Raw genomic sequence first — 24466 nt, forward strand, 5'->3', positions numbered from 1 at the left:
ACTTAATTCGGTAATCACCTAGTAATACTTTATACGCACTTCAATTCTCTTCAAAAACTTTATAACTTTTATTATATACAGCAAAGCACATATGCAGAGTATCGAAGCCCCTCCTTCTAGCCCTCTTTCCATCTCTCATACTCTTGGATGACAGTATCCGTGATTTGCCGTCGCACTTGTCCAAGTGCATATTCAAAGTGTTTCCACTGCACATCTTGCTCCTGTTGCGTTTCCTCCTCGTCGTCAAGTGCTGCATCTCCAGCGGTTTCACAGATGCTCACAATCTCGGCGCCAGAATAGCCCTCAGTCAGAGATGCCAGATTATCCAAGTCGACTTCTGGGTTTACCACAGACTTCTTAGCCCAGATGCGCAGGATTTCCCTACGCGCCTCAAAGTCCGGAGGACCAATATAAAGGATGTTGTCCAATCGTCCAGGTCGCATCAATGCAGGGTCTAAAACATCGGGCTTGTTGGTAGCAGCAATGACCAACACGCTTCGGAGCTCCTCAATACCGTCCATTTCGTTTAGCAAAGTCGTAAGCACATTGACCCCTCCCGAACTACTACTGCGTCGAGCAGCAATGGCATCAATCTCGTCGAAGAATATGATACTTGGTCGTGCTGCTCGGGCCTTTCTGAAGATCTCTCTCAATGATCGCTCAGACTCTCCAACGTACATGCTGAGAATCTCTGCACCCTTGACTGCCAGGAAATTCAGCCCTGCCTCTGTGGCTAGGGCTTTGACCATCAGTGTCTTGGAACAACCTGGCGGCCCGTAAAGTAAAACACCCTTTTTACTATTCACATTAAGTCTGAGCATCCGTTGAGGATACTACAGTTTTTGTTAAGAAAAAAATACATTAGTCTTCTCAAGCCAAGGGTTTTCTGGGATTCGAATACAGATCTTACCTTCAAGGGCCGCTCAATGGCTTTTTGGAGGCGTCTTTTGATATCATGCTGTCCACCGATGTCGGACCATCTCACCTTTGGGGTTTCCAGGAACACTTCCCGCATGGCCGTGGGACGAATTTCCTGGAGAGAAAGCAAGATATCTGTTTCTTGTATCTCCAATGAGATGGTCAATTCATCGCTGGAACCTCCGTGGTGCGAGCTATACGGGTCGACCGGGTCGGCCGACATGGCTGTGGAATTTTGCTCTAACAGTTGTCGTTGTCGGGCTTTGCGACAGACCAATTGCAGAAGGGCAAAAAGGTCAGCTCCAACGTATCCGTGTGTCTTTTCTGCTAGTAGCTCTATGAGCTCGTCGGTCAAACCGGCAGATACTGGCCCACGAATGGCATGTAGTATTTCAGCTCGGTCCTGAGCGGTAGGGACTTGGATCTCAATTTCTGTCCCAAGTCGATGGGGCGTTCTGAGGGCGTCATCGACTTGATTAGGGTTTCTTGTTGCGGCCACCACGAGGATCGATGTATTTCGTATAGCATCTAGATTCTCACAAAGAACAGATGCAAGAGACTGAGATTCAATCGAGGTTCGCTTAGGGGCAATAAATTCCAACTGGTCGATGATGATCACACTGGGGTTAGAGCGAGCCGCCTCCTGGAAGATATTGCGCAGCTTCACCTCGCCCTCATTGGTATTTCTGCCCAAAGTTGACATGCCGATTCTGAACGTTTGCTTCCAGCCAGCCTTTTCAATCTGTTCTAGAAGACTTGTTTTGCCAGTCCCCTTTGGTCCATAGAGTAGAATCCCTCGGCTGTTCTCGTAGAATGATGGCATCACCGGCTTCAGCGGATCAATGTTAAAATCAGATAAGCTCTCATTGATGTCGTCAATCTGGCGGGAGAGGCCTCCAAGGCCAGCAGATTGCACTGCTATGGCTGAAGAATTTTCTTCTTTTCTTTCTGTGATTGGACCAAGGGAAACCTTGGACGCCTCTGTGAATTGAAAAAGCGTATGACTAGAGTGAGGGTTCTGTGAATGTATGTTAACCACTCGGAAACTCCTAGATTGGCCCTTGAGCTCCAGCTCAAAAGTCAAGCCTGCCGTCAAACACTCGCATCGGAGAAGCTTTTCATCCAGGACCCATTCCCAATGGGACCTGTCACTTTCTGAAATTGAGCCATATCTGGCAATTTTTTCGGGATCTGAACAGTCCACCAATGTCACTAGGTCGATGTTTTCTAGGGGGCCTTCAGCCCTGGTGATAGAGGTTTTCTCTCCGATCTTGATATCATAGCAATCCTGAAGTGTCCTTGATATTTGCACGACTGTGCTCTGGATGTTCTCTGTTGCATACCATGCTATGGCAGTCAGCGGTGGCCCATCGCCTTGCCTCAGCGTGCAAATACTCTCTGATTGAAGCCTTAGAGCAGCTAGCGAAGAGGAAGATAGATGGACACGAAATGCATCTTTCAAGTCTTTCCGTGCCTGGTGCTTCGGCAATGGACGAGCAGTGAAAAGGCGGACGTCAGACATAATGAGAAAGGACGTGTTTGCAACAAAAAAAGTTGATATTCTCAGAAATCCTTTATTCTTGTATGTGTTCTCTCTTTTTCTTCTGTGTCGGATATGTTAGAAGCTTGAGATTATGGGCGGATGTGTTTTTACTGCATGGAATACCCAGTCTGAATATTCCAAGAGTTTTTTTTTTTTTTTTTTTTTTTTTTTTTTTTTTGGTGGGGGAGGGGCAACTCCAGGGAATGGTTGGATTTAACAGGATTGTCCCCTCAAATAAAGACTTCAATCTCTATTGAAGAGAGGGAGAATTATTAGAAAGATTATCCAAAAGAAAAGCAGAGTAAAGAGAAAAGAAGAGAAATAGAAAGCTTTAAAGATTTAGGGGGGAAAAAGTGGGTCACACTGGGACATTACTCTGGTGAAAACTGTATAGATGAAAGATGATATTCTTACCGAAGCTGTATAGGTTGAAGGTAGACTGGAAAGAATGAAAAGGAAAAGGAAAAAGTATAGACAAACTACGTCAAAGTATCAAAAAGCGGGATATGGACAAGTTTGTATGATACTCGGATGTTCATAGGCGCCAACTCTTCAGACATAAAAACTTGGACATTCAAATCTTGGCACATGATAGTGTAGCGAGCAAAACGAAAACGAGGGAAAAGAAGAAAGCGGAGGGGGAAATAAGAAACATATGGTAGCTTAAAACACGGCGACAAGGGAGAGATATCATGGGCAAAAGTCAAAACGGGTGGTGATACAGCAACTAACAACACTTGCCCCCAGAGTTGCCATTCAGACCAGAACCTTGCTGGTCTATATTAACGCCCTGAGAACCAGATTGTTCGGTCTTAGAAGTGTCCATCCCTTTCTTGATATCCGATGCAAGGCTGTAGAATGCCTTCTCAATGTTGATGTTGTTCTTGGCCGAAACCTCGAGGAAGGGAATGCCGAGTTCATCGGCGAGCTGCTGGCCTTGTTCAGTAGAGACCGCCCTTTTTTCTTCCCAGTCGCACTTATTTCCGATGAGAATCTTGTGTACACCTTCACTAGCATGTTGCTCGACGTTTGAAAACCATGTCCGAATGTCTAAAGAAAATGATCAGACACATCCAGTTGATTGGAGAGGGGAGAGAAACTCCTACTTTGGAATGACCGTTCATCTGTCACGTCGTAGACTAGCAGAATTCCCATAGCACCTCGGTAGTATGCTGTCGTGATAGTGCGAAAGCGCTCTTGGCCTGCGGTGTCCCAAATCTGCAACTTCACCCTCTTGCCGTCCAACTCGATCGTACGAATTTTGAAATCAATCCCGATTGTAGTGATGAATGATGGGGTAAAGGAGTCTTCACTGAATCGCAGCAGACAACATGATTTACCCACACCCGAGTCCCCGATCAACAACAGTTTAATCTATGACAAAAGTTAACACTGTCGGGGCTTGGGGGAAATTTTGTTTGGTTTTGAATGGCCGCAAATACTAACCAGGAAATCATAATTCCGTGTGCCAGCCATCATGGATTATGGCGATATTTGGGTAAAAGGTAAACGCCGAAGCTAAGCAGCGCCGTGGAAGATGGATAGGACTCCTGACCGAGGTGATCCGGAAATTCGTCAAGTCGACTGACAAGGGATTTGGTTTTGATGAAGTGGTTTTGATGTAAAGCGGAAGGATTAGATACTGCTGTGGGATGAATCAGAGCAATCAAATGGTTTAGGTTGATGGTTTTCCCAAGTTGCCCCGAGGACTTATCAGGAGCTTCGTGAAATGCTGGAACCGAACCGCCCAGACTGATAAAAGGGCAGAAAAATTGAAAGGATTGTAGACTTCAAGCAAAGATCCACAATCAAGCATACACGAGCTAAAGATTTCGGAGTGTTTTATGGGAAAGGAGGTAGAACGACCACCTACGGAGTGGAGGTGATGACGGTAACGCAACGGTAGGGAGGATCTCTGTATATTATGTAAGCAATATCATGGGAACAATAAACCACCTGGGCCATATATTGGCACATACCAGCATATTACTGGCATATAGATTTAGCATAGGAATATAAATAATTCATGTTAAATATACTTTAGTACTATGTACTATATAGTATGCTATGTACTATATAATATGTAACCGTCGCTGGAATTTTCAAGCGTTACATGATCTCTTTTTGTACATTCCTAGGCAACTCTCGAAGACAGTTGTAGACATGAATAATTTGCATCAGGGCATATGCACATAATCTAATATAAATATATCATTCAATGTATACCAATAGTTAGTAAAATAGAATAGCCGAGTATTCCTAAGGAAATAATCATGTTGTCACTAACATCACTGGAAATACGCCCATCTCATCCTTTCAATCACGCGAAGTTGCTTGTCCACTCCATTCTGAACATTCAAAAGATCTTGGATATCCTCTCGGAACTCTTGGTACTGCATGCTTCCAGAAATAATCTTCACGTGCTGAAGGAGATCCTCTGCCTCACAAATCAATTGCCCATAGTCCTTGTAGGCAACAGTCCCATTGGATAAAACCGTAGAAGAAGTCAAAATGCGGGCCACATTCCTGCACGTTCGACATTAGTCATTTAAAAATTTGTACACCGGTTTGAGATTATCATACCGCAATCCACGTCTCAGTTTATGTCGCTGCTTGCCCTTTCGCAATCCTCGTCGGCTGCCGAGAACACCGCCTAGCCATCTCATAGTTGCAAAGGAAACCAAGATGCCAGGAGTCAACCCCACAAATCTAAAGAACATTAAATGGTTAGAAAAGAAGAGGGGGGGGATACTAAAGAGACCCGCAGACAAAGGGACACATACCCAAATACAAGCTCCTGGCTTTTCAGCAATGCATCGATCCCACTGATGGCAATTTCCACATCGACCTTTGTCTTCTGGATCTGGATTAGAAGAGCACGAATAAGATCGCCTCTAACGGTTCCAACGAATGGTGACCTCAAATCCCTTTCATATGCTTTTAGAACGGGAGTCAAATCACCCTCCTTAACAGAATTAACGATGGCGGTGGTGTCCGTCACCACACCCTGATTAAGGTCCGGACGGTCGCGGACAAAGTCCACTACCATTCTCTCTAGACTTGCCCGATCAGCGAGCAAGCTATTCTTGCTCATGATTGCAATCTCGCTTTTTTCATCGTGTCTGATCGTCCCGATGAGGTTTCGGATTGGGTGTACAACCCAATTACCCCAGAAATCGATAGTGGTGGAACCGATATTGACAATTGACTGGATGATTTCCTCTTGTCGGTTGGCCAAAAACCTCATTGATGCACTTCCTGATAGGAGAGCGGCTGAGACTGGTAACCAGTAGCGGATTATGCATGAAGGACGCCCATGGCGACGAATAAATAATGACATTGAAGTGGTATGGTTTGGCAACTTCTCTCGAAGAACATGCACAAGTCGCTCGATCAAGTCCAAAGGTTTATGCATGGGATCCTTCCCTTGTGTGTACGTTTCAATGTTGTCAACATCCCTCTCCAAAGTGGCAAACACTCCTCGTTCCAATTCGTGAGTGCTAGGCTCAAGTGCTATCTGCTGAAAGATGGCTTCAATCAAAACCACTGCTCTGTAAACAGCATCGCACCATTGGGCATTGATAGTTCCGGGACTTAAACTCGCGAAGTCATTCGATTCAAAAAGATGCCATCCCTCCATCAGAAGACCAAGACCACTGGTATGGAGGTCTTTCATTTCCAAGAGCAAGTCTCGTTTTTGTCGCATTTCTACCCGGGATGATCTAATTGGGTATAACAAATTGGCACGTATGGAGTGTCCTCCAAGTTTCCAAGCACTTTGGCGGACAATCTGGTAAAATCGGCTCCACCTGGCAGTGATGGATGGGACTCCTTGATAAGTTTGAGCGAGGGATACATCCTTCGTCCACCGGCAGAATTGCGCTGGAGATTTCTGGACGGCATACAGACCGCTATACCAGACAGATCCCAACATCTCACCCCAGTAATAAGTCTCATCATGAAGTTGAAGTGTTTGATCGAGGAGGGTGTTCATGACCAGTCCTGATGCCTGAATGGCCGCCTTTGCAGCCACTATCCATACATGGTCCGATAGTTGAGTACTATTTCCTTCATGTAGAGTCGTTTGTATTTGGAGGCGAGACAAAGTACCCGAAAGTAAGTCTGCCAACCGACTGGGAGGTAGGAGGGATTGGGTCTTGGAAGTCACCGAAATGGAGCTGATGAGATCTTGCAATTGGCCAATTGACTCAAGAGATTCGGTGGATAAATCTGTGGGGTCCAGACTTTGTGGGCTTGCAATTTGTTGTTGAAGGCGATCAAGCTGAGTGTTGATGCCACAAACAGTTCTGTTGGGGGGTTGAAAAAACCCAATTTGAGTACAAAGTTTCTTTTCAGGAATTGTGTTACACTCACTCTCGTATAACAGACATTCCAGGATCTTCCAATAGTATGAGGTACACCTACCTTTAAAAGCAGACCATACTAGTATCTATGTTGTAGTAGTACCTAGAGTGGTATATGGATAGATAACTATTGTAAGGAAAATAAGGATTAAGGTTAATGTCGTCATGCAATAATGCAAACAATGCAAATAATGTAAACCGTGTAAACATTGCAAATTCTTGAAATTATACAAACAGTGCAAACTATACTTGAACCTACACAGTACAAAGTAGAGAACATACTGGGGTCACAGGTCTTTTTTTTTTGTGTACAACATATTTTGTGTATACACATTTTGAAGTCAGGATAATATTAATATGATACAAGATAATATATGGAGAAGTAACTATTATCTAGAGAAAATCGTAAGATACATCCATGGATATATACTATATTTGTATCAAAAATAGTAGAAGTCAAGACCTCTCTTTCAACCAAACAAAAACCAGCGAATTCCACATTACCTGATTTTATGCAGGTGGGGTGATCTCGGGGGATCGGCTTTGCCAGTGGCCTTACCCCTACGTTCAGGGGGAAAAAAAAAAAAGCTGATCTCGCCACGTCGGGATTGGACTATCCTTTATCTCTTGATCTGCTTTTCCCTTTTCCTTTATAACCTTCCATAGATTACTCTGGACTTGGGCTTCACTTACTTCTATCTTCCATTTCTTCTTCTTCTTTTTTACTTTTTTTTTTTTTCTTTTCTGCTTCCTGTTTTCTGCTTTTCTTCCTTACTTTCTGAAGAACACAACAACCTTTGAAATGTATGGTGATCATACCCTTTACTTGGCTCAATATACTAATATTCTACATAGGAATTCAACGGTCCTGTCCTCGGGGACATACTGGGGCCAATTCGAGGAGATTGGGAAGTACAATGCCGACCTGAATGTGGCAGAGAGGTTGTGGGCAGCCTGGTATGCTTGGATGCAGAACGATGTCCTGGCCACTGGAATCATGTCATTCGCCATGCATGAAATTGTCTACTTCGGTCGCTCGCTGCCCTGGATTTTCATCGACACATTTAGCCTGTTCAACCGCTACAAAATTCAGGGTGTAAGTAGCACCCTTCCATTTTTCATTGGACCATTTCTAATACCATGCAGAATAAGATCCCATCGCTGAGGGAACAGTGGGATTGCGCCAAGTTCGTGCTCCTGAGTCATTTCACTGTCGAACTACCCCAAATCTGGTAAGAATTAAATACCTTCCAAATTCAGAGAAATCTTTGAGGATCTAACCTGCGTGCTAGGCTATTCCACCCCTTGGCACAATTCTGTGGGCTCTCGACCTCGATCCCATTCCCTACCCTTTGGACCATGGCTTATCAGATTGCAATCTTCTTTGTGATGGAGGATACCTGGCATTACTTCTCCCACCGTGCTCTTCATTGGGGTCCCCTCTACAAGGCCATTCACAAAATCCACCACCAGTACTCAGCCCCTTTTGGCTTAGCTGCTGAATATGCCTCACCGATTGAAGTGATGATCTTGGGCTTCGGCACGATTGGGTGCCCAATCGTTTGGTGTGCTATGACAGGCGAACTGCACATTCTTACCATGTACATCTGGATCGTCTTGCGCTTGTTCCAGGCCATCGATGCTCACAGCGGTTATGAATTTCCATGGAGTCTTCACCATTTCCTTCCCTTCTGGGCTGGTGCCGATCACCACGATCTCCATCATGAGAAGTTCATCGGGAACTATGCTAGCAGCTTCCGGTGGTGGGATTATGTTCTTGACACCGAGTACACCCCCGATGCGCTGAAGCGCCGAAGAGAAAACAAGGCCAAAGTTTCGAAGGCCCAGTAAGCAGTTGCATGTTTACCTTTATTCGTGCACGTTATGCTTGCCTCTTCAAATCCCTATTTGGGTATTTCTCCACAGTGTTGCGCCCTGGATATTGCCCGGTGAGCGCATAGTTTCTCATGATGCTTATTATCCTCGGGATAGTAATGTGATAATGTATTTAATATTTCAATGTGCCTGGTGATAGGATGAGCCATTTTAGATCTTCAATAGAATCAATATTCATAATACATTTTGATTGCCTAAAAATCCGTTGCCCAGGTGGTGGTAGGTAACGTATTTCACAAGCGAGCTGCGCACCCCACCCAACAACCTATTAGACATATTCAGCTAAGGCAAAATGCTCGGCCGGGCGAGCTCGGTTTTACCAGGCAGTATGTTGATGGGGAGTTATTGATTTGACCTCCCGCCCCCCAACTGGATAATCTGACGCTTCCCTACCTGAAATTTTGGATGCATCTAGTATACTGACCCCCCCCCCCCCCACACACTATATCGACCCCCTATTACTACTATAGGCTAGCGTATTACTATATTGGGATGCTTTTTTTTGACTGCCTATTGCGGTTTAGTTGCAGGGTTACGCTAGTATTCCTTGGCGTATAGTATAGTATATGATCCTATAATAATTCATGTTTATATATACGTAATCGATATCCTGGGTCTATATATATCTAACGTATTTCACAAGCGAGCGGCCATCCCAAAAACATATAGTAAATATAATAGATTACAACTTCACTTCTCAACAACGGTTGGTTGTAAGGGGTGTTCCTTATAGCTTAATCCTTTCTAGATAATATCTAGCCTCTTTAGGAAGTTTAGAGAAGGTTTATGAATTTGTGATTGCGATATAACGTATTTCACATGCGAGCTACGCACACAAGCGAGCTGCGCAGTCCGATACCCATAGTAAATGCGATAAATTACAACTAGATATCTCAACAATGCTTGTCTTTGCAAACTTTTCCTTATAGCCTAATGCTTTTCATGTAATATCTTGCTCCTTTTAGGAGTTTAGGGGAATTTAAGCAAGGTTAAGAAATTCATGACTGAGATATATAAAGGGGATTGATACAGGGACCCCCCCCCCCCTGCCTGAAATTTCAGGGTATAGCTTACCGCTCTCCACACCGCTTTCTAATCTTATACACCGCCTGCCTAGTACACTCCTTCCACAATAGTAGTAGACAGAAGGTACCTACAATTTGTATATAAACCCTATATAAAATCAAGTCACTTTTGTTATATAGATTAGATCAAATAAATCAATACTCTAATTCCAGTTTACACCTATTAGACTCTATCAATCTCTCTATTATTAACAGCTTTAAATCTATCAAATCTGTTATCAATTTATCAAAAAGTATTATTACTATAGCCTCTTTAGGCCTCGATTACCTAATTTCCGACTCGGAATCCGAGCTAGAGATTATCCCCGAGTCTCCACTAGGCACTACACTAATCAGCGAGACTCTACCTAGCACTGTACTACTAAGTACCGAGTCCCCTCCCGCCGAGCCGATCCTAAGCTTTACGTTCCCGCTTCTACCGAGTGATCGGATATACAGTAATAAGCCGTCGGTCGAAATTTATAAAACGTAGGGTTAAAAAGACGATTTGTATTATTTATAACTGTGGCCGGAAGGTAACGCAGGATCGCTCTCCTCCTAAAAAGCGATAGAATACTATAACTATTATATACGAATACCCCTTTTCTATTACCCTTAGGCTTAATCTTTAAACCAATATTTAGTATCTTACTGTTAAGAATCCTATATATAATTATCCCCCCTCGCTAATATTAACCTATACTACTCAGCGGGCTCTCGAACTTTCTCGGAAGAAGGATAAGGTAGAGAATACGCTTAAATAAGGATATACGATCTATTAAATCCTTACTGAAATACGTAAGGCTAACCCCGAAAGCTCCCTTATCTCTTATAATATCTACAATACCCGGATAAAGTTAAATATAAGGTTTTTTACTAGTTATACACTGCTTTAGGCGCTGCTTAAAGAACTACCGAAGGATAGTTCCTAGATATTTAAGTATAAGCTTAACAATAAAAACTATATCACTGCTTTATTCTATATATATAAGATAAACGTTAAGATACTTAAAATAAACCCTTAGGTTATTTCGATAGACTATACCTATAAAATAAATCGATATTGTTTACCCTTATTTAATATTATCGGCTTTATAGCAATAGACTAAACCTTTTACCTTACCTTTATATTTATATAGGATAAGAAGGATAATTTATACAAAGTTATACTTAAGTACCTTATAGAAGTCTATAAGTCCCTTAGTCTTAATCCTCTGCGTATAATTCTGACTAATAAAGAGAAAGTATTAATAAATACTATTAAGACTATCTTTCCGAATACTAAGTATATAATATATATTTAGTATATTAATATAAATACTATAAAATATATCTATCTACTTCTCGCTGATTAGCTTACCTAGGTATAATATAATACCCTTATATCCTCTTAATCCTAACGTTATACTACTATATAGCTCCGAGAAGACTATAAGAAAGTCGAGGAAGGCTAGAAGAAAATATTAAAACGCTAGAATCGGGTCGTTTATACTATTACTGTTAAAGAATATAAGCGCTAGTAGGTATACTTTAAAGAGCGGTATTCTGATCCGATCTTCTAGCCTTTAATCGAGTATATCTAGAGTAAATAGCTAGATAACTACCCTAAGTACTTTCTTTATATTTACACTGCGAAATACCTCTATTTAGATAAGATAGCTACCTCTTATACTAAGAGTGTATATTAGTTATTAAAATTAGGGCTATATATCTCGAATAACAATTTACTTATTATACTCCAGAGCTTTACCCGCACTGTAGATAGTTAATTCGTAAAGATTAAGCACTAGATCGAAGATTAGAAGATATATACTCTAATATAACGTAAAAAGCTTTACTAACTTCTTTATAGTTATATCTCAGTAAAGGCGATTTAACTTATAAAGGATATTTACGAGAGATATCTACTAGAAGGGGTAGATAGGAAGTAACTAATCCCCCTTATCTATAACTATAACTCGAAGAATACCGCTGGATTTCCCTATATCTATCTTATTAAGACGTATAATAATAAGAAAAAGCCGCTTAAACTAAGCCTTTACTACTAGTATTAGTACTTATATAGTATAAATAATACCCCCCCTATTAATCCCCTACTTCTAGTATTAGTACTTATATAGTATAAATAATACCCCCCCTATTAATCCCCTACTTCTAGTCTAAGATCCCCTTTGTATACGTCGACGAGGATAGCCCCGAGGCGCTAGGAACTTCGGAAGTACCTAGGTAACTAAGATATAGGCTACCTAGGCCTAGAACACTTAGTCTTCCCCCGATCCGTTAACCTAAACTTAAGAAAGCTCCTCTATTTATCGGGATCTATTATTATAGGAATTAAGCCGGGGATAGGTTCGTAGTACACCCCGGGGGTATATATAGGGGCGTTCTCAGGGGATAGGTACTACTGCTTAGGAGATAGACACTACTGCTCGGGGGATAGGCACTGCTGCTTAGGGGATAGGTACTGCTGCTCGGGGGACTTATACTGCTGCTCGGGGGACTTATAGTCGTAGTCGTAGTCGCGGTCGCGGTCGCGGGTAGAGTGCTATAGATACCGAGGATACTAGGGGTGCTGGAGAATCAGTCTAATACAGAATAAACAGTTATATAAGATTAGAAAGCAATAAATCAGTTAAAATAAGTATTTTTTTCTGAGTATAAAGGTATATTCTTTACTATATAGACTAGAATTATTATAGTGGGTAGAATATCTGGTAGAATATATTAATACCTGAGGAATCAGGCAGGATCAGGCACAAATCAGGCAGGGGGGGGTCGTATTAGCTATGGGGGGGGGGTCCCTGTATCAATCCCCTATATAAACCACAGGATTTAGAGACATAATTTTCGATACCATAATAATGCAGGTTTTTAATCCACTCGAAATTGATGTATACTACTAAAAATTCTTATCAATCTCTATCGGCATACTACTGTTAATAAAAAAACGTTTGGTTGTGGAGATATAAGTGTAGCATACATCGATTTTACTATGGTGTTTCGACTGCGCAGCTCGCTTGTGTGCGCAGCTCGCATGTGAAATACGTTATATATTTCTAGCTTTTAGTAACGTAATTTTTGGTAATTTTTGGAATTAATATACTACAGCTGTTTACTAACTATGAAATTTATATATGGTGCTAATGGGACTTATCAATGACTATCGACAAGTAATGAAATAAAATGATAATGTTGTTGAGATATGAAATTGCAATTTATTATATTTATTATGTGTTTTTGGGATGGCCACTCGGTTGTGGTGGCCGCTGGCATGTGAAATACGTTATATAAAACAGATACTACTTTTTTTTAAAGTGCTGCAATCGATTATTTAATTCTATACTAGCTCCTTTTTTGCGCACTAAAAGACTCGATTCTTTTGTTAAATATATTAAAACCTCTGTACAGAGGTTAAACCTATAGGTATACTATGGTATTTTCCTCTACCAGCTACCTTTCGACGGCCCCCTCGACCTCTGTTATAGTTCTCACTAGAAGTAGGGCTAGTACTACTAGTAGTAACTATAATTAAAGTACTTATTACCTCCGCCTAGGACGCCCGAGTAGTAGGTGATACCTAACTACTAAGGGTATTCCTAGACTGCGACAACGCCCACCAAAGTGGAGACACTTTTAGCGTCGCCAAGACATATGCGGGCACTCTTGGCAAGGTGGATACTGCCAAGAACTAGTTATATACATAAAATAGCCTAATAGGGTAATTTTTGCATTAATTTTGCATAACGGTGGGCGATGGGCGTCAAGTTTCAAAAGGCCCACGGGCCGTGGACACTTTCTAGTGCCCATGGACGGGCGATGTCGCAGTCTACCTAGGGATTTAACTTCAGTATTGTAACACTCGTTTTATATATATAGAATAAGATAGTAACGTGGTTTTTATTATCAACCTCGTACTTAAATATCTAGTCCCCGTCCTTAGGAAGCTCCTAGAGTAACGTCTATAGAGGCGTACAGCCAGTAAGAAACTCTGTATATAGCTTTCTCTGTATATTGTAGATATTACGGGGCTATAGAGCTGAATTAGGATTATCCTAACGGATCCTAGTAAGGATATAACGGGTAGATATACCCTACTTAAGCTGCTTCTGGATCTCTAGTGCCTAGACCTAGCAGTGACCCTCCGGGTGGTCCATGATCTTGGACCCTCCACCCGACCCTCCGAGGGTCGCTCGCGGGTGACCCTCTACGACCCGCAGCGACCCTCGGATATATAAATTTCGAGCGCTAAGCCTAATCAAGGTAGATAAAATTGCTTATATCTCTTAATAAAATACAGTTATTTATATCTGTTTTGTCCACTGGATTATAATCACTAATTTATAACTATTTAAGTTGTTAAATATTGTAAAGTTATTTAATAATATTATATTTTAAGTATAGTTCTCTTAGTTCTATACTTTTTTTATACTATATAACCGTAGGGAAGCGGTACTTAGTGAGGTAGAAGTGATCAATCTATATTATAGTAGAAATATATATTGAAGATATATATCTATATATATAATATTGCTTAAAAGAAATATATTTTATTTCTACCCTTTGGATATAAGAGAATTATATCTAAACCAGTTTAGAAGGCTTTATATAATAACTAGATACACTGTCTATTTTCTAACTGAGGTTAGAAATATAGGGTTTAGAAGGCTTTATACAATCACTGGACTATACTGTCTATTTTCCGACCGAGGTCAGAAATATAAGGTTCGCTGAGGGTTTAAACGAGGTTTATTAAGGGTCCGGATAAGGGTCAGAGGGTCTAAATAAGGTTCGTCGAGGGTCTACGAGGTTCGTCGAGGGTCTATAAGGTTCGTCGAGGGTAACCCTTATAAACTAACTAATAGTAATAGTTTATTGAATAGTTTAATAGATCTACTTAGTAAAAATAGTAAATTTTAGTCCTTTATACTTTAATTATAGAAAACAATTCACTGTAAGTTATCTACTCCTTACTATATTTATATTTACCTATATTAAATATATCACAATTTTCTAACACTTATACTTCCTTAAACTACAAGGGGGCTTCGTTAGACACTCTTTAATACCTTCTCCCTAATAATACACTATTTATAACCCCTTATATTAAGAAGTTAATAAACCTTAATATCGGTACACAATAGTTATTAGTTCGCCCCTCTTAGCTCTTCGCAATATATACCTTTACCTCCTTGTCTTACGATACTAAATCCTAACCGTATTAATTCCTTTACCTTATACTATAATATAATAAGTAAGGAATTTGTTAAATAGTGGCTTTAGATAGAATTCGGGAAGTCTAAGTGCGTAAACTAGGACACGCGCTATTAAATAGAATACTAGAATAATTTCGACTAAGTAGCGAATACTAAAGATAGGAAGCTAGGTATAATATATAAGTAATATCGGAAGGTTCTTAATTATCCAGTAGCTGCTTATATAGGTATATTATCTATAAATAAGTATAGGAAGGGGGTTAACTATACTAAATTTGCGTTAAGAAGACCGAATATTAAGAATTTACTTAAGATAGCTATATATTATATCCCCTTATATTATCTTTATTACTAAATTATCTATAACGTATTTCACTACCGAGTGGGCCACCACTACCGAGTGGGCCACCTATCCAAAACGCGTCAATTAATTTAACCCCTTCTTCTTCAACCACCCACCATGCCACCAATTCGCTCTCAACGCTCTAGAAATTCAATAGAGCAAGAGGGTAGGATCTTACTAGCTATCCAGGCTTTTAAGAATCAAGAAATCTCTTCAATTCGTGAAGTGGCGCGCCGTTTCGAAGTCCCCCGCTCTACCTTACAACGCCGCCTCGCTGGTGATACCTTTCGTCCTGAAACACGCGCCAATAGTTATATATTAACAGAACTCGAGGAGGAATCTCTTCAAAAATGGATACTCTCTATGGATTCTCGTGGAGGGGCCCCCCGGCACTCTATGGTACGAGAAATAGCGGATCTTCTTCTTCAAAAGCGTGGAACTACCCCGGTTCTTTCGGTCGGCGAAAACTGGGTTACGAAATTTATACAACGGTATCCTCTCCTCTCCTCCCGATTCTTAAAACGGTATAACTACGAGCGTGCGAAATGCGAAGACCCGAAAATCATTCAAGAGTGGTTTAATCTGGTTCAAAAGACAATCCTTCAATTTGGAATCGACCCCGACGATGTCTATAACTTCGATGAGACCGGTTTCGCTATGGGAGTGGTTTCAACTATAAAGGTTATTACGAGAAGTGATTTACCTAGTCGAAGAGGAGTTTTACAACCTGGAAATCGTGAATGGGTGACTACAATTGAGTGTACGAATGCTTTAGGTTGGGCCCTCCCTCCGTGTGTGATTTTCAAAGGCAAAGTCTTTCTTGAATTATGGTTCGAAGGCCTTCCGGAGAACTGGCGTTTCGAAGTAAGCCCTAACGGCTGGACCTCTGATGAAATTGGACTCCGTTGGCTAGAAAAGCTCTTTATTCCTAGTACTTCTGCGCGTACGAAGGGGGGTATCGGCTTCTAGTACTTGACGGCCACGGAAGTCATTTAACGCCTAAATTTGACGAAATTTGTGAGCAAAATAAGGTGATACCAATCTGTATGCCAGCACATTCATCTCATCTTTTACAACCTCTGGATATTGGCTGTTTTGCGGTATTAAAATGATCGTACGGTCGGATGGTTGAAACCAAAATACGGAACGGGATCAACCATATCGATAAGCTTGACTTCCTCGAAGTATACCCCCTCGCACGAATTGAAGCTTTTAAATCGGAGACTATTAAAAATAGCTTCGGAGCAGCCGGTTTAGTCCCCTTTTTACCGGAGAGAGTGATTTCAAAGCTCAATATTCGGCTTCGAACTCCAACCCCCCAGCTAGCCGGGGTAGTGAATCAAGCCGGAATTTTACACCAAAAACCCCTTTTACAGAGAAAGATCTACGTCGTCAGGCTTCATCAATCAAAGCTTTACTTCGTACAAGATCTCGAAGCCCGCCTAGCCCATCAGATCGTGTATTAAACCAGCTTGTGAAAGGCTTCCGTCTTACAATGCAAGGTGCTATCTTACTCGCCAAAGAAAACAAGGAATTACGCGCCGCCAACGAGAAGCAGAAGCAAAAGCGTACTCGATCCCGAAAGCAGATACCCGCCGAAGAAGGCCTTTCAGTTCAAGAAGCCTCTGCATTAATTATGCAGCAACAAGAAGCAATTGAAGCACCTCCCCCCGGCCCCGGCATGCCTAGAGAATCAACTATTCAGCCACGTACGCGGCCCCCCCGGGGGTGTGGAATATGCAGATTGCCAGGGCATAGAAGAGAAACATGTCCAGATAGACCACTTAGTTAGTTGAATTAATTTAATGGCGTTTTGGTTGAGATAAATGCATTTAAAATTGGTAGGTTAGATGGGGTGGCCCACTCGGTAGTGGTGGCCCACTCGGTAGTGAAATACGTTAGGTATTAAATAAACTAGCTCTTATCTTCTTATAGGATATTTAGGAGTAAAAGCTACTAAGTCTTATCACTATTTTATATCTCCTATTTTTATTCCTTAAATACTAGGAGTTTACCGATATTATTAAATATATATACCTTACTCTAACTATACTAACTATTCCCTTACAATAAACTATCTGTAAGCGGTTAAAGGTATTTATCTATAAATACTAAGAAAGACTCCTCTAGAGTCTACCACTAAAGATAAAGCTCTCCCTTACGCTAGACTGTTAGATATCGCTATTTCAGTAGGCGTTTATAGTAGTAATAGGCTACTTTCTAGACGAAGATTAGGAGTACCGCGAGGTTCTCCTTAGCTTCGAGCCACTCTCTAGTATATACTCTAGGTCGAATCTTAGTGAGGTTATTACTCGGATATTATAAAAATATAATATTCTTAATCGAGTACTTACAATCACTACCGACAATACCTTAAACAATATAATACTAGTTTAGGCTATAAACGACTCAGTAAGGACTATCTAACTAAGTACTAATTCTACGATTATTTGTGTTCCTTATATTGCTTATATTATCTAAATTAGTCTTATAGATTTACTTAGGAAGATAAAGGTATCCCTAAGTAATAATACTGCTAAGTTAAACTAGTCTAATAATTATATAAGGGTATTATATATACACCAAAGAAAGTATAAGATCGCAGATACACTTAATAAGGTATACTATATTCTAAGTATTACTTCTATATACTAATATCTCTTTTAGGTTTACAACCTTACTATTTATATTAATATAAGCCTACAGCGGCGGGATATATTTTATACTCTCTAGGATAAAGAGCCTAAGCTTATTCTAATCTAAGATATTAGGATATAGTAGAATTTAACTTTCCTAATACTCCGGCGAGTAAAGAGACTGCAGCTAGTATTCGATACCTTCTGCTTATAGTATAAGTAGCCTCACTTTATATTAAGCCTAGGAGAATAGAGGTAGATTGAATATCTACTCTTTATTCTTAAACTATTCTATAAGTTTATAAGTCTTATTTCTAGGACTAAAGACTTAAGTATCTACCTTATCTTTAGTATATATAACTACCTTTTTAACTATCTTAAGAAGGCGATCACTATACTTCGGCGGAAGAAGGTTCTATAGAAATAGCTTATATAATCTACCCTTAAAGCTACGTTAGAAAAGCTTTTAAAATACTATAAGGATATAGATAGTATCGATAGGTATCTTTATACTATTAGTACAATTTTGTCTCTATCCTAAAAGCTTTAATTCTTCTTATCAAAGAAATAGGAATCAAACAATCCTAGCGAAGCTAGCTAGAAGGATATTTACCGAGGTAGTCTTAAGACTTAGGTGAAGCGCTATAAGGAGTAGCTTAATATTAGGGATAGTTAGTTATCGCTAAGTAGTCTATTATCTAGGGTTAGAATATCCGAGCTTAAATCTGCGTTAGAGTTAAATAACTCCTAGCAGTCTATCGCTCTATAGGAGGATAAGCTAACTCAATATCTTAATTCTAGTAAATCTAATAATCTATCCTTATCCTTTATATCTAACTAATATTAATAAATATCTAGCCCCGCAGCGTTTATTACCTTATATATTCTAGAAAGAAAACTAATATAAATAGCCGATTCTTATAAGTATTACCTATAATATTATATCTATCCTAGCTACTAGTATAGGTATAGAGCGACTGTTTAACTCTACGCGTAATATTTATTATTACCGGCGAGGCTTACTAAAGCCGAAGACAATCTAGGATATTATAATATTTATATATATAAGAAGGTTTAATCTATAGGAGAGTTAGCGGCTGATTCTCTAGGAGTATCTATCTTCCTAGGAGATCGCAGCTTTAATAGAGGTAAGTAGTATAGTTACTACCTTATTTAAACTAATCAGTGATACTAAGGAAGATATAGTTAAAGAAAGTCAGTTACTGCCTACTTTATAACTATTACCCAATATTATACTTAGGAGATAAAGAAGTAGCTCACTAAGTAAAGGCGATAAGATACAATCTAGTGCTGAGGATAGTATAGATAAAGAGGGCGAAATTCCTCTCCCTTAATTGTCTAGAAGAGTTCGGAAGGTTTCAAAAAGGCTCAATAGATATATAGTAGTCTAGTAGATAGGAACTAGATTCAAGAATATAATATAAGTTTTTATAATAATATATCACCAAAAATTAATATTAAAGAACTTCGGATATATAATCAGGATACTCAAAAATACAGGGTAAATCTATATAAATTATATATATTACGAGATTTACCTATTTGTCTCGTTTAACGACCCTTAGGGTCACCCGCGGGTGACCCTCCGAGGGTCTAATCTCTAGGTAGACTACCCTTAGGGTCGGAAGGTTCGAGGGTCGTGAGGGTCACCCGCGGGTCACTGCCAGGTCTACTAGTGCCTTATTATAAACCTTAAGTGTACGTTGAATTGGGTAACTTAATATAGGGGATTCACTGTGGTTATAGCTAGTATTCTTAAGGGTAAGGTACTAGGTATTTATCTTAAGTTCAAGCCGGAGCGAGATCGTAAATAGGTATTTATTTATAAGCGTTGTAGTCTAGCGGATACAATTATAGTTAAGGCGATCTCGCTGCTTACAACCTCAGTCGCAATAGAGTCGAATAGTCTTTAGAACACCCTTTAGTATATTTCGAGCGTAGGGTTAAGACTGTATAACTATAGGACCGGGCGAATATATTGATCGTAGTTACTCTAGTCTCTGGAGTATTGTACTCTTAGCCTAGAGGGGGGAGGGGTAAGAAAAAAAGGCCTAGTGTAGGAGCGGGGCCTAGTATAGCGGGAGGAGACTCGATAGCTATATCGGTGATTGGTGCAGTGCCCGGTAGAGACTCGGGAACTATTTCTGGCTCGGAGTCAGACGAGAGCAGGTAATTGAGGCCTAAAGAGGCTATTTTGTATAGTGATTTTAATAAATTTGATATTGAATTGATAGAATTAATAGTGTTAATAATAAAGAGATTGATAATGCTTAATAGGTGTAAACCAGAATTGGAGTATCAATTTGTTTGATCTAGTCTATATAATAAAAGTGACTTAATTTTGTATAGGGTTTATATACAAATTCTAGGTACCTTCTGTCTACTACTATTAGATAGGGAGTTTACTAGGAAGGCTGTGTATAAGAATTGAAAGGCGGTGTGGAGAGCGGTAGGTAGATATAGGCGGCGAGGTAAAGGCGGTACCCAATTGGGAAGGCGGTACTGAAAAATCAGGTAGGGGGGGGGGGGGGGGTGGTCTGATCCAAAGGGGGGTGGTCTGATCCAAAGGGGGTGGTCTGATCCAAAGGGGGGTGGTCTGATCCAAAGGGGGGTGGTCTGATCCAAAGGGGGGTGGTCTGATCCAAAGGGGGGTGGTGGGATCCATGGGGGGGGGGGGGGGGGGGGGGTGGCTGTATCAATCCCCTAGGTCTATAGGATATTTTTGCGACGTTACTAGTTATCTAGAAAACCCTCTAATCTGTACCCGAGAGCTTAGAGATATATAGGATCTCTGTGGTCCTAAGTATCTAGAGTATAGGAACCCCTTTGTCGATAGGAAGCTACTAAAGTTTTCGATAGATAATACTCTTAGACTGCTTCTTCTATACGTTACCTTTACGTAGATAGGAGATTTAGCTAATTATAAGCTATAGAGCTATTTAGAGGATACAGTATTACCTTTACACTGTATTTTTATCCTACTTAGTGTAGAATTTTTATATTACGTGATTAAGGTATAGAGTTTTCACTAGTTATATAATATAAATATTGTAAATATTGTAAATATCAGAGTTTTATTAATAGGAGGGAGTAGATCCGATCTTCTCTTCTCTACAATTCTTTTATTAACTAATCTAATTAAAAATTCTTAAATCTTTTTATCCTTTTTAATACTTTTCTATTATCTTTTTATTAAAGACTTATAGAAAAAGTGAGAATTTATCTAATTTTCGATAAGAGGATAGTGTAATGGTATACTGGTCTCAGGTGTAGGGCCTGTCAACCGGGTAAGATACAAGGACTCTGTGAGAGGAGACGAATACAATGTATTGTGTGGAACTGTCTCAAGACTAATTCTTACAGGAGTAAGTGGGATCCAGGGGGATCCCAGACTATAGGGTAAACCATCTGATCGACTGACGTGGCCGTCATGTGACGAACCCCTCACGATCAGGTCACGATACTTGGCTGATTATATATTGGTCCTATATCAGCTGACTCCCGTATTGTCGGTCTCCAGGTTGTAAGGATCTTTATCCGTTACAGATAGTTTCGAAGTCTCTATTACACTTTTTAAGATATTGTTATACTAGGGCGATAATAATACTACTTTAGGTACTAAAGATTAAGGAGTATATAATATTGTCTTATATTCCTATAATTAACTAAATGGATCTTAAAGATCTCGCCGATAAAGTCGATCTCTAGAATATACTAACTAGGAACCCCGCGCTGACCCCGCTAACCGAGTAAACTCTACCGACTAAGCAAATTCCGCCGACTAAGCGAATCCTACTAACCGAGTAAAAAGAGTACACCGGTCCTTATTATACTACAATATAATATCTAAAGAAGATAATTTAGAACGAGAAATTTCTAATAAAGACCTAATATAGGCCGCTTTTCTTCTACGAACCTAGAAAATTAAGCTACTCCGAATTTAGAAGCTTAAACTAGATAGCTCGAGCCTTATCCGATAGCGTAGATTTATTTATAATACGCTAATACGCTAGAAATCAATAGTATTAAAGTATTAATTAACTCTTTGATACCCTATCCGAAGAAATTAGATAAAAGATACCTAAGATAGAAATATTGGTCTTTACTTATTTATAGCTAGATCTAGGCCTAAGTAGATAATTATATTATCGACGTTCTTAAGGGAGGAGATTCCGACTTTCCTACTCGCGCCGATAACCTAATAAGGGAGATTGAATTGTCTATTCGCGGCGAGAATATTACCGAAAATATTTATCGAGAAGTTATTAAATTTTATTCAATTAAGAGAAAACTATATAACTACAGAAAGCTTTATCTTAGGGTAAGCCCTATTGGCACAGAGTAATCACCAATAGCACAGAATACTATACCCTTTTAGGATAGTCTCTCTTGGTATATGATTATATAATTATTTACAGTATAGTATAGTAAATATTGTCACGTGATCAAAATTTGCTCTTTCAATTTTGGGTATAAATATCCAAGTTAAAAGTATCACGTGATTCGAGACTATAATCACGTGATTATAAATAATATAGATTATAGCCCTATTATAAGGTATATACTTCCTAAAAGAGCTTTAGGGCTATTTCTTACCCTCAATCTATATATTAGGGCTTTAATTTATATAAGAAAGCCCTATATACAGCCCTAAATACTTAAAGCTAGATTCTGCTAGAATATCACGTGATTGTTATATTTTGTCACGTGACTTATTACTTTATACTTTAAACTTATTTTTGAAGAGATAAATATTTATCACGTGATATATCATACTATACTATACTGTAAATAATTAGGTAATTATATACCAAGATAGACTTTCCTAAAAGGGTTAAGACTTCTGTGCCATTAGTGATTACTCTGTGCCAATAGGGTTTACCTTATCTTAGCTTACTAGAATTAATACAATAAACTTTCTCGCTTTAATATAGAAGTTCTACTATTCGATATACTTTTCTAGCTACTTAGCTAACTTAAAGATAAATTCCGCTCGGTTAAATACTACTATAAAAATATAAAGAATATCGTTCCGAAGACTTATACTAAGGATAAGTTTAAAAGGATAGTTATAAAACTAGCTCTCGAATCTTATAAAAAACTAACTTCGATAGTAAAGTCTATATAAGACTTAAAGAAATCTAAAATATAAGAAGAGAGATCAGCGAAGGGGAAGAGTAAGAAAGGAGATTAAAAGGATAAGTCTACTGAAGATAAGTCGAAACCTCGCTAGAAAAATATACCTCTAAAAGGTACTTCTACTGAAGACTAGGCCGAAGAACAACGTAAGTAGAACCTATAGTATAAGAAGGGTAAATATTCTCACTGCGATATTTAGATATATAGTAAGGAGATATTTCTATCTTATAGAGGAATTAAATAAAGGTTTTAAACCTTATAAAGGAATTTAGTGTTATATACTAGTAAAGAAGCGCTCTTAAGATAGGGGAAAAGTATTAGTCGCTTATATAACCACTGCTAAGAAAATATAGGGTTAGATAAATCCGGAGTACTTCTAGATAATTGATTATAGCTGTAGTAAGCTAATTACTCCTTATAGGATAGACTTCTATAAAATCCGGATATATAAAAAGGGAGAGGAAGTATATACCTATACTAGGGTAGATAGGAAATCTACTAAAGCTAAGGGTATTAGAAAACTCCCAATTAATTTCTACAATTTAGAAGGTAGTATCTTAACTATTATTGTTAAAGGATACTACTCTTCTAAAGCTAATTTAAGATTGATAGTACCGGAGATATTAATTAAGAACTTCGGTTATTACCTAGATATAATCCTTTACGCGCTTATAAATAAGGAATATAAGATTATTAGATATATAGTGAAAATTAATAGTCTTTACTACTTAATAGACCTCTATATAACGGTGATAATAATTCGGAAGCCGATTTTTCGGATAAAAACGAACTAGATATTAAAAGCGAACTAGACGATATTAATAGGATTGCGAACTATACAATCTCGGTATATAAGATTTATCGAAGACTAGGATATACTAGGAAGCTAAAAGTTAAATTAACTCTAAAGAATATAGTTCTAGTGGACCTAAACGATAAAATTACTGACTAGGAATTTACCTATAAACCTTCTAAACTAGGGAAGTCGAAAAGATAGATTTTACGAACTCCCTAGAAGAGATACAGTTAACTAGGAGTTAAGCTCTACTATAATACTTAAGAAATTTAACTAGTTAGTATTAGTAGTAAGCGCTACTATATTCTAATTATTAACAATATAACTAGATATATTAATATAATCACTCTTTAGATAAAAGATTAAATCTCTAATACTCTGATTAGGTATACTAAAAAATAGTGTCTACTTAGATAGAGATTATCTACCTTTTTCCGCTGCGATAGTGGATCGGAATTCTTTATTTTTAAGAAATAGGGTAAAAATAAAGGTATAGTTATAGAGATTTCTCCGCTGTATACTCCCTAGGTAAA

The 24466-nt window shown here is 39.2% G+C and overlaps 4 protein-coding genes across 4 annotated transcripts; 1 reads left to right on the plus strand and 3 right to left on the minus strand.

Annotated features, from left to right (window-relative positions):
* Positions 1-116: 116 nt before the first annotated feature.
* Positions 117-2440, minus strand: N7479_004503 (putative AAA family ATPase; the record flags this gene model as incomplete). The annotated part of the gene is made up of 2 exons (XM_057252200.1): positions 117-833; positions 911-2440. The coding sequence occupies 2 exons, from the start codon at positions 2438-2440 to the stop codon at positions 117-119; spliced, it is 2247 nt and encodes a 748-aa protein (XP_057111525.1).
* A 748-nt stretch (positions 2441-3188) lies between these two features.
* Positions 3189-3937, minus strand: srgA (Rab family GTPase srgA; the record flags this gene model as incomplete). The annotated part of the gene is made up of 3 exons (XM_057252201.1): positions 3189-3511; positions 3568-3835; positions 3908-3937. The coding sequence occupies 3 exons, from the start codon at positions 3935-3937 to the stop codon at positions 3189-3191; spliced, it is 621 nt and encodes a 206-aa protein (XP_057111526.1).
* Positions 3938-4749: 812 nt separating this feature from the next.
* N7479_004505 (NCA2 family protein) lies at positions 4750-6852 on the minus strand (the record flags this gene model as incomplete). The annotated part of the gene is made up of 4 exons (XM_057252202.1): positions 4750-4987; positions 5045-5170; positions 5245-6768; positions 6836-6852. The coding sequence occupies 4 exons, from the start codon at positions 6850-6852 to the stop codon at positions 4750-4752; spliced, it is 1905 nt and encodes a 634-aa protein (XP_057111527.1).
* A 775-nt stretch (positions 6853-7627) lies between these two features.
* N7479_004506 (sterol desaturase family protein) lies at positions 7628-8676 on the plus strand (the record flags this gene model as incomplete). Its single annotated transcript, XM_057252203.1, has 3 exons — positions 7628-7921; positions 7972-8057; positions 8118-8676. 3 exons carry the CDS (start codon positions 7628-7630, stop codon positions 8674-8676), a joined length of 939 nt encoding a protein of 312 aa, XP_057111528.1.
* Positions 8677-24466: the final 15790 nt, after the last annotated feature.

This window comes from Penicillium vulpinum (genome assembly GCF_028829585.1).
Source record: "Penicillium vulpinum strain IBT 29486 chromosome Unknown utg000002l_segment0_segment0, whole genome shotgun sequence".
NCBI classification, from domain to species: Eukaryota; Fungi; Ascomycota; class Eurotiomycetes; order Eurotiales; family Aspergillaceae; genus Penicillium; species Penicillium vulpinum.